Source organism: Oreochromis niloticus, unplaced genomic scaffold, assembly GCF_001858045.2.
Source record: "Oreochromis niloticus isolate F11D_XX unplaced genomic scaffold, O_niloticus_UMD_NMBU tig00007050_pilon, whole genome shotgun sequence".
NCBI classification, from domain to species: domain Eukaryota; kingdom Metazoa; phylum Chordata; class Actinopteri; order Cichliformes; family Cichlidae; genus Oreochromis; species Oreochromis niloticus.
In genome coordinates, this window is record NW_020328330.1 from 7,528 (window position 1) to 18,122 (window position 10,595).

At 41.1% G+C, this 10,595-nt stretch overlaps 1 protein-coding gene and 1 long non-coding RNA gene across 2 annotated transcripts; both read left to right on the forward strand.

The window, feature by feature from the left end:
- The first annotated feature begins 6,074 nt into the window (after positions 1-6,074).
- On the forward strand, positions 6,075-8,454 carry LOC112845367 (uncharacterized). The gene is made up of 2 exons (XR_003218182.1): positions 6,075-6,584; positions 7,169-8,454. It is a non-coding gene; the product is annotated as an uncharacterized LOC112845367 (long non-coding RNA).
- A 562-nt stretch (positions 8,455-9,016) lies between these two features.
- On the forward strand, positions 9,017-10,291 carry LOC109198393 (protein S100-B). The gene is made up of 2 exons (XM_019353836.2): positions 9,017-9,441; positions 9,869-10,291. The coding sequence occupies exons 1-2, from the start codon at positions 9,283-9,285 to the stop codon at positions 10,019-10,021; spliced, it is 312 nt and encodes a 103-aa protein (XP_019209381.1). The 5' UTR covers positions 9,017-9,282; the 3' UTR covers positions 10,022-10,291.
- Positions 10,292-10,595: the final 304 nt, after the last annotated feature.

Below are 10,595 nucleotides of genomic sequence, written 5' to 3' on the forward strand. Positions count from 1 at the left end.
CCGGGGTAAGAATAATGTTCCTACGATGTTGTTTTGACGGATCTCTATTCTCCTCACTCCTGGCGCCATGTACCAGCGCTCAGTGGTTACAGCTGCCAGCTCAGTCCTCTGCCCCTCACTGGGTGAAGTGTGGCCCTCCAATAAGGAGATGTTCACCATGTATGGGGTCTCCACGTTTCTTTTCCTAAGCCTGTGATCAAAAATCAGAAGATTCTCACTTTAACCATTTACACAGAGAAAGAAGCAGTCAGTGAAGCCAGAAATGTAGAGTGAATGAGAGAATCCTCTAGTTGTATTTTTAAGTGTGCAACATAACAGGCAGCTGGCTTTGAAACCACAAATTTTATTTTCTCAAGCTCTCGGGAAGCTTGTCTTCACCACCTGCCTCAAACCTTCTCTGCTTCCGAGTGCAGGCTCCAAAGCCCAGAAGAGTCCCATCGGCTCACAGCCCACATAAGAACCTCCAACTGAATGATCGCTGGTCACTATTCAGGTAAGAAAAGAGACAAAAATAAAATGAAACGCTGCCTGCATAAAAGCCTGGTTAATATCTCTTCACGCAATCTTTACTGATTGTTGGGGTTTCTTTCTACAATATAAAGTGCCTTGAAGCTACTGTTGATAAGAAATGGCATGCACGATATAAATAAAATTAAATTGAACTGAATTGAATTAATATAACATGACTGCCACAGGATGTCTCCACAGTAAACACATTAAATATTAACTTGTGACTTTTATCAATAATTACTTGCAGCTTGCAGATTAAAATGACAAACACTTTGTTCAATTTAATTTCAGCATGTTTGTTTGTCAGAGCTCTACTGAGCCAACAATCCCTTTAACGCTAACTAGTAATGACTTCATGAACTTCTTCACAAATAAAATTTTTATCATTAGAGAAAAAATTACCAATAATCATCCCACAGATGTAATATTATCTACAGCTACTTTTAGTACCATCGATGTTAAGTTAAACTCTTTTTCTCCAATTGATCTTTCTGAGTTAACTTCAATAATTAATTCCTCCAAACCATCAACGTGTCTTTTAGACCCCATTCCTACAAAACTGCTCAAAGAAGTCCTGCCATTAATTAATTCTTCGATCTTAAATATGATCAACCTATCTCTAATAATCGGCTATGTACCACAGGCCTTCAAGCTGGCTGTAGTTAAACCTTTACTTAAAAAGCCATCTCTAGACCCAGCTGTCTTAGCTAATTATCGGCCAATCTCCAACCTTCCTTTCATATCAAAAATCCTTGAAAGAGTGGTTGTCAAACAGCTAACAGATCATCTGCAGAGGAATGGCTTATTTGAAGCGTTTCAGTCAGGTTTCAGAGCTCATCACAGCACAGAAACAGCTTTAGTGAAGGTTACAAATGATCTTCTTATGGCCTCTGACAGTGGACTCATCTCTGTGCTTGTCCTGCTAGACCTCAGTGCAGCGTTCGATACTGTTGACCATAATATCCTATTAGAGCGATTAGAACATGCTGTAGGTATTACAGGTACTGCACTGCAGTCGTTTGTATCATATCTATCTAATAGACTCCAATTTGTTCAAGTAAATGGAGAGTCCTCTTCACACACTGAGGTCAGTTATGGTGTTCCACAGGGTTCAGTGCTAGGACCAATTCTATTTACATTGTACATGCTTCCCTTAGGCAGCATCATTAGAAGACATAGCATAAATTTTCACTGCTATGCAGATGACACGCAGCTCTATCTATCCATGAAGCCAGGTAACACACACCAATTAGTTAAACTGCAGGAATGTCTTAAAGACATAAAGACCTGGATGGCCACTAACTTTCTGCTTCTTAATTCAGATAAAACTGAGGTTATTGTACTCGGCCCTGAAAATCTTAGAAATATGGTATCTAAGCAGATTCTTACTCTGGATGGCATTACCTTGGCCTCCAGTAATGCTGTGAGGAACCTTGGAGTCATTTTTGACCAGGACATGTCCTTCAATGCACATATTAAACAAATATGTAAGACTGCTTTCTTCCATTTGCGCAACATCTCTAAAATTAGAAATATCCTGTCTCAGAGTGATGCTGAAAAACTAGTTCATGCATTTATTACTTCCAGGCTGGACTACTGTAATTCTTTATTATCAGGATGTCCTAAAAACTCACTGAAAAGCCTTCAGCTGATCCAAATGCTGCAGCAAGGGTACTGACAGGGACTAGAAAGAGAGAGCATATTTCTCCTGTTTTGGCTTCCCTTCATCGGCTTCCTGTTAAATCCACAATTGAATTCAAAATCCTGCTCCTCACATACAAGGTCTTAAATAATCAGGCCCCATCTTATCTTAATGACCTTGTAGTACCATATCACCCCATTAGAGCACTTCGCTCTCGCTCTGCAGGCTTACTTGTTGTTCCTAGAGTATTTAAAAGTAGAATGGGAGGCAGAGCCTTCAGTTTTCAGGCCCTCTTCTGTGGAACCAGCTTCCAGTTTGGATTCGGGAGACAGACACTATCTCTACTTTCAAGATTAGGCTTAAAACTTTCCTTTTTGCTAAAGCATATAGTTAGGGCTGGACCAGGTGACCCTGAATCCTCCCTTAGTTATGCTGCAATAGACGTAGGCTGCCGGGGATTCCCATGATGCATTGAGTTTTTCCCTTCCAGTCACCTTTCTCACTCACTATGTGTTAATAGACCTCTCTGCATCGAATCATATCTGTTATTAATCTCTGTCTCTCTTCCACAGCATGTCTTTATCCTGTTTTTCTTCTTTCACCCCAACCGGTCGCAGCAGATGGCCGCCCCTCCCTGAGCCTGGTTCTGCCGGAGGTTTCTTCCTGTTAAAAGGGAGTTTTTCCTTCCCACTGTCGCCAAAGTGCTTGCTCATAGGGGGTCATATGATTGTTGGGTTTTTCTCTGTATTTATTATTGTGCTATCTACTGTATAATATAAAGCGCCTTGAGGCGACTTTTGTTGTGATTTGGTGCTATATAAATAAAATTGAATTGAATTGAATTGAATTGAATTAAAAGGTAAGCACGACCTGTTTATTTTCGAACCGTGCATATTGTTTAAATCCTAAATTATCTATTCGCTAAGTTCAGGGTGTCTCAGTGTAAATTCACTCAGTATGTTAAAGAAACGGTGTTTGATCCGTCTTAGTTAGTAATTAATAGAATCGGTGTTTCATCCGTGGCGGTGTGTGATCCCTCGTAGTTATTAGGAAAAAAGTGGCGGTGTGTGATCCATCCTCCGTGCGTTAAAGCAGGAAACGTGTTACTATTAGTTAGAAAGTGGGGCTGAAAGGCCTTGTCGCAGCTGAGGGCTGTGTGCTCAGAGTTTGGCAACTACACCCTCCTTCGGACGCGTCGTTGGGACCTGTGGGACAGGATAGCCGGGGTGGTGACCTGGGCACTGAGGGCGCCTTAAATAACTAAAGCTAGGTGTTGGATCCTAGTCGCGGTTGATAACCTGACTGCAGTGTGTGTAGACTGCGTAGTGTGTGTGAAAGCGCCGTTAGAGTCGGCGTCTCGTCTGAAGTACGGGAGTCAATTAAAGTAACAAAAGAATTTGAGTCTAAAAATGTGTGTTTGTGGTGTGCAGAAATCGCGGCAGGAGGCCGTGTCATGAATTGTTGCAAACTGTGAAGTCAATTGGGGGGGTTTAATTTGGTTTTATTTTTCTGGGGAAGAGAAACTGCGGTATCCAGTCCGTGGCGCAGTTTGAATAATTCGTGAGGCAAATGTTAGGCTCACGATCTTCAGATCGCACAACTGTCCTAGTTAGCTTGAGGTGTATAAGAGCGGACGGCACCCGCTCTTCGTGCTGATCAGGGCGTTGTCCTGAATCAGCAGAGGAAGTGTCTCGCAGAAAGTTTGAATGGGACTGTGAGAAGCATGAGGTGTGTGTGAGCCAGCCTCGAGGGGTGGGTTCACAGGTGGAACAAAGGAGGAGTAAAATGTGTGTGTGTGAGTGAGAGAGAAAGAAAGGTGGGGGCGAGTGACCAGCCTGTGAGTGTGTGTGAATTCCTTGATGACAAAAGAGGGAGAAAAAGTAGATTTGTTGGTTTTCTGTGAAATAATGATAGTTAAGAAATCAAAGTGATCAAATAGGAGAAAGTGAACTAAAATAAATAAAGAAACCTAAACAGTGGATTAGCGTTAAGGTAATGATAAATAAATTGATAAAATTAATAGTGAAAAAAATACTCCTATACACCTTGTGTCAAAATTTGATTGATGACCCTAGCCTTGACCTTTTGACCCCTCCCCTCCCCCACCGGAAGTGTGTAATTTGATCCCTAAGCGTGACGAATTGCATCCGGAGAGGGGAGGGGGGGGACTCCGGAAGTGTGTAATATGATCCATAATCGCGACACCTGTTGCGCCACCTGTTGTGAGAAAAAAAATAAAAAAAAGTTTTTAGAGGGAGGGGGGTCTGTGGAGGGAGGAGAATAAAAACAGAGAGGGCAGCGCACTATCCTATGCGCAGACACAAGATGGATCCTTTCATTCTACAGCCCTGCGTTCCTCTGTACTTGGACGGGGAAGAGATCTGCTCTCCCGAGGCCGTAAGCATGGGAGGCAGCAGCGGCGAGTGGTCTTCGTCGATTATCAGCGACACCCCCGTCACCGTCTACAGTAACAGATCAGAAGCAACCAATGCTCCGCGGAAAGAAGGGAGAAATAAGGAGGTCTTCATGTTCCGCAGCCAGATACCGGCTCCGAGGAGCTTGCGGGGAGAATGGACTCTGCCTATTGAGGGCTGTGGAAAGTGGGGCTACGTCTTTGAGTATGACATATTCAAATACAGCATATTTACTATTGAAGGCCTCAATTTTGACCCTACCAGAAATACTCCGGAAGTGTCTAGTCATTTTCAGACCTGTGCACCATGTTCCATAAGCATGAGGGGGATCAGAGAGGGAGGGGGGATCCTGAAGCATAAGGGTGACGCAGCTGTTGAGTCAGTGCTGTATAGAGAGACAGAGCGGCATATAGAGCGGGGTGGAGGCAGGCGCTTGTGATGAAAAGAAGAACTTTTTACTCGCTTGTAACCTACAGGCCGCCCACCTCATTCTTGTAAAAAATAAATATCCCTTAGTGAATACTTAGGAAACTTACTTAAACAATTAAAACACCCTCGGATGCGCTACCTCGTATGTGTAAAGTAAGCCTTAGTGGAAAAAAAAAGCGCCGCGCCCGTATTCAGAACTCCCAAATCCCAAATATTTTTATTAAAACACCCCGATGAGGTATGTTTTGTGCAGCAACTCCTTATCAGACCAAAAGTAAAGAGTTTTCTTCATTATTTTGAGCTACTTTTACAACAGGTTTTCTCAATAGACAGAAACCCTCAAAGAAAACGGCCTTGTTTTACGCATATCGAGGAGGACTCAACAACCCCTCTAATTGTTATTAGTATTTCTTAATGCCTCCAGCCAAGCAAAGAATTTCATATTGGCCTCAACTCATTGTACGTGTAAAATAACCCTTAGTGAAAAAAAGCACAGCGCACATATTGAGAACTTGAATAAGTTCCGTCGGTTCATCCCGGTCAATTGCCTCCGAGAGATCGGGATGCTTCCTCCGTCTCGTACCATAAACGTATGAAAAAACCCCCCCAGAGAATTTATTATTTTGGTAAGAGAGAGAGAGAGAGAGAATCGAACAAACTTTTCTACAACACAATATACCACTCCGGGTCAGGAGGGCGATATAGCACGGACCGGCTGGATGACTACGCCGGATGGAAGCATAACCGGAAGCGTGGCAGGGAGTTTCCCTTTGACCTTCATCCTGCTCCATGATCAGCCGTTAAAACTTTCCTCAATATTGCTGTAATGTAACAACAAAGTTAGTTTTTTAAGATCAGACAGGTCCCAAAACATTCCTTACACGCAGTCACTGAATTAGCATCTGTGGCACAAATAAGCTTCAGGGACTGACTTGTTTTTTAGAACTGACCTTTGACACTTGGATGTTGGCTTAATTTTTTACACAAAGAGAAATTTGACCCTAATAATAAAAAACATGATACTGTGGTGAATACTTACCTCAACTTTGATGGGTTTTTTCACAGCTATTTATTAGAAAAAAAGTAAAACACGTTACAAGGACACAATGTACATTGCAGAGTACATGAATGGGAATTCCTCCTCTCTATACTTACACTCCTCCCTAACAAATGCCAAGTCATCATCTCCATATTGTGTGTCGCACTTTTCGAGTTTCATTGAAGTGTGCCCAAGTGCACAAAATGTAAAACAATGTATTAGTTTTTTAAGCCCCCGTTCCCGGTCTAACAAGATGCCATTCATTTAAGAGACTAATAATTTTTTGATTTTAAATTGTGCTAACTTCAACGCAGTAACATTAAAAATAAAACATAGCAGAACTCATTTTTGTTGGACACAAGAACAACTCAAGCATATTTTTCGGGAGCCGGAACTAGGGCTTACAAGTTTGCCGTGCCCCTGGGGACCAGTGCGAGGTTGTGCTGCAGATCCTGGCGTGGAGGGTCCGGACACTCCCACAGCGCAGACTTTGCTATCCGCACAGAGCGTTGCTGGTGTGGCTTATGCAAAAGAGACAAAACAGCTCCCGGTAAGCATGTCTGTTGTAGCCTGCCCTTTATAAGTATCTCTTTGATTATTTAAACAGTGTTTAAATTGTGACTTGTTTGTTATCCAAAAACATTTTATCTATGTTACTGATTTAAAATATACAGATATATATTTTTCAAGTTTTTAGCTTAAACAGACTCTTGAGCAAAATCCGTAATGGCATAACCAGTGTGCAGCCTAATGTACATCTTTTAAGTGTATGTTAATCAGTACATGAAGCGTACCTCTGAAAAGAGTCCATCATTTGTGAATTTACTGATTTGTTTTTTAACCGCAGTTTTCACAAACTGCGGATGATGAAATCCTCTGTATTGTAGAAAATGTCTTTAAACTATCGCTGTTCCTACTTACTGAGCTACTGCTTTACTATGTGAATAAACAATTTGAACGAGAAAGGGTTTAAAGACACATTGAAGCAAAGGTAAAAACTTTGTAATGAAATTTATGTGACCGTTATTCTGAAATCCGACAGAGAGTGAAAATCCAAGAGATGCTGCAAGCCTCTGCATTAATGATCTTTCTGTTTCTCTCCTTCTGCGTGTGTGTGTGTGTGTGTGCTCGCAGAGGGGAGGTCACGGCAGGAGTTCCCTGAGTTGACACGTATGAACCATAAAATCAGTTTGGACTGAGGAGCAGTTGGTGAACTACATTCAGTCCTGATGTAGAGAGTTGAAAATAGCTTTCTAGTAAAATCTGGTATCAGAAATAAACTGGGGAAAACAGCCCCCCCCCCTAAAGGTTTTTGTTATGATTGTATTTGTGTACCTGTCAGTTTACAATGCTATTCTGCATCCAGCCGCTAGAGGGCGCATTACGCGCAGTGGTATCGAGTAGCGTTTTGGGGCACAGAGGAAGAATAAACCTTCCTGTTGTGAAACTGACATCAGCTCAACGTGTGTCCCGTTTTCTATTCTTTATCACAGGTTAGTAAATGCATTTAAATGAATGTATACTGCAGACCTTACAAACAGAGGATGTTGTTTATATTGGTAATAAGCGCAACTCGCTAAAGAAATGGATTCGTTCTGAGTTGTGTCCGAATTGTGGGTTAAGACTGCAGGCTAAATGATGCTAATGCTAGCGGACTGGGCTAATGTGGGATACTGAGTGTGTGTGGGGAAGCTAATCTGACCTGTGAGAGACTTCTGGACTGTGAACTCTTAATGTATTATGTACTCTGATAAATTGATTTGATACTATGTTTTATTCTTCTGGTTGATGTTGTGGTTACAAGAACAAGTTTGTGGTTTAATATGAAGACATTTATAGAGTGTTATAAGGAAACTGTTTGATCAATGCTGACTGCATAGTAGTAGTGAACGCTGTTAAAGGAGCATTGCACTCTATATAGTTGTAGGTTGTATAAGAACAGTGAATATGTTTGTTTTATGTCAAAGACATTATTTTCTTGTAAAGAGTAAAATAGCTATATTAAAAAACAGAAGTTATATTGTCAGTACAGTGGAAATACATTTCACATAGATAAGTTAGTGCTGAACGAGAATTAAAATGTTTAAAAACGAGTTAATTTTATGATGTTTGTAAAGGTAGTTAAAATGAAGTACAGAGTACACTATTGTGTTTTGTTTATCTTTGTAAAATAAGTGTGTTTATTGTGATACATTGTGAATCTGATATTGTCAATGGATTTAAGCAACATTTTGTTTATGTTTTGTCAAAGTTGTATTGAGAGATTTATACAGTCTCTAGCTCAGGGAACTGTGGCCATGTATGGTAAACTGGACTGAAGCATAAGGCCATTGCTTTGCAGTTAGTGTGGTGATACCTGAAGCTGTTCTAAGCTGTTGTGAAGAATAAACCTTCCTGTTGTGAAACTGACATCAGCTCAACGTGTGTCCCGTTTTCTATTCTTTATCACAGCACCACACGTTGTTGAACAGGAAACCAGTTGCCCCTCTGGTCATCATTTTAGGGAGGCAACACTGACAAAATTACTTTTTTATCCAATGCATGCACAAGAATCCAAATCTCTGTATCACAATGATTTCGTTAAAGCCCTGGGGACAAATTACCGTAGATCATTAATAGGGAAGAAAAAAGGAGGATCACATCAGCAATGGGAGACAGAAGTCTTGACATGTGCTTATAACTTGAAACACAAAAACCCAGTTACGCCTGGTAAGATTTATGGTATAAACCAGACTTTCACAGTCTGCATCTTTACAGGGATTTTTTCTGCTTTTTGTTCATTCCTAGTGTGATGTAAAAAACAACAAACACAGAGCCCACTATTAGCTGCTTCCCCCCCCCAAACAGTCAGTTGACTGAGAGAAATGCAATCCATTATTGTGAACGCTGAAGGAGATGTGCTCCATAGTCAAACTTATATTTCCTTAACTTACATCCTATGTTCTGTTTAATTCCGGCATCCCTTTGATGGAAATTGGTTAAACCATTGCTCAACTTATGTCTGAATGACGGCAGATAATTCTGATGAAAAGGAAACTGACCCCGTAAGCACTTTGCAGCTGAGTCGAGGGCTCGTGGAAATAAGGTCAAGGAGGTGTCCGGCGTGAGTACGGCCTGACATTCCATTTGGGACAGCTGCCGGACACATTAGTGCAACTCGGAGTGTGAGCAGCAACTCCTGTATACTGAACATAAGAAAAGTAATGTGTAGTGCTTCTTTTTTTTAAAAAGCCAAGACTCCAGGGCTCATGCTTTTGTCTCAGGCCACAAAGCCTGCTGTGTCAGACCTGGAGAGCAGCATGCTCACTATTATCCAAACTTTCCACCAATACTCGGGTCAGAAGTCCAATCTGAAGAAAGCAGACCTTAAAGAACTTATCAACAATGAGATGAATAATTTCATAGTGGTAAGATATCTTCTGCAAAGTGGGTGTGTTTATGACACGTAACTAGAACAATAATAATGAGCATGCATCAGTTTGTTGGCACGCAGCACAGTGTGTATTTAAATAAGAAAAAAGCTGCACAGAATTTCACAAACATTATTGATGAATTTAAAATTTATACAAGCAAAGCATGTACAACTAACTGAGGTTGCTTGGGGCTATAGTGGATTTTTATTTGCTTCCTTTCGAGCGTTGACATGCTGCACAGCTGAGTCTCAGAGATGTTAAAAATATATTAGATAAACTAACATTTTTCCTTCTATTCTGGTGTAATTAAAATTTAAGCCTAGTAGAGTTAGTGGTGATGCTACAGATTTATCAGTGTTATTAAATATACTGTCCATTTACTGCTAATGATGAGCATTAATGCAATTTTCCTGCTGAACAAAAAATCAAGGAGAATGACACTCTGGATAAACTCTTCGCTGACCTCGACCAGAACGGAGATCTGGAGATCGACTTCAAAGAGTTCATTGCCCTCATCGCCATGGTCACCTCTGCTTGCAATGAACTGTTTGTTCCAAAGCAACAAAAGAATTAGTTTGCATGCACATGGATTACTCATTTAAAGAGAGTATGTGTTTTGTTTTTTTTAGACATCCTTTGAGACTGGGAGACTATCATTAACCAAGCATCAGAGTTTGATACTTCTTTTTAGTATGGAAATGTTTGCTGAATACACGCACCAGTCACTTTATTAAGTACACCTATTCACCTGCTCATTAACACAAATATCTAATAAGCCAATCATAAGGCAGCAACTCAACAGATGTAGATATGGTCAAAATGACCTGCTAAGCTCTAACTGCGCATCAAAGGGGGAAGAAAGGTCATTTAAGTGAATGTGGCATGGTTGGTGGTACCAAATTGGCTGCTCATCTGCTGGTATTTTACCACACAACCATCTATTATGGAAAAAGAGAGACTATCCAGTAAGCGGCAGCTCTGTGGGTGAAAATACTATGTCAGTGTCAGAGGAGAATGGCCAGATTGATTTGCGGTAATAGGAAGGCAGCAGGACCTCCCTCTTTACAACCAAAGCATAGAATCTCTGAAGGCATAAAATTAAACCTCGAGCCTTGAAGCAGATAAACCACAGCAGCAGAAGGCTACTC

What these genes read in the sequence shown, in the direction of transcription:
- LOC109198393 (XM_019353836.2), top strand. Translation starts at nt 9,283, where the DNA reads ATGCTTTTGTCTCAGGCCACAAAGCCTGCTGTGTCAGACCTGGAGAGC. An exon ending in AGATGAATAATTTCATAGTG is followed by an intron (nt 9,442 to 9,868) that starts GTAAGATATCTT and finishes CCTGCTGAACAA; the next exon opens with AAAATCAAGGAGAATGACAC.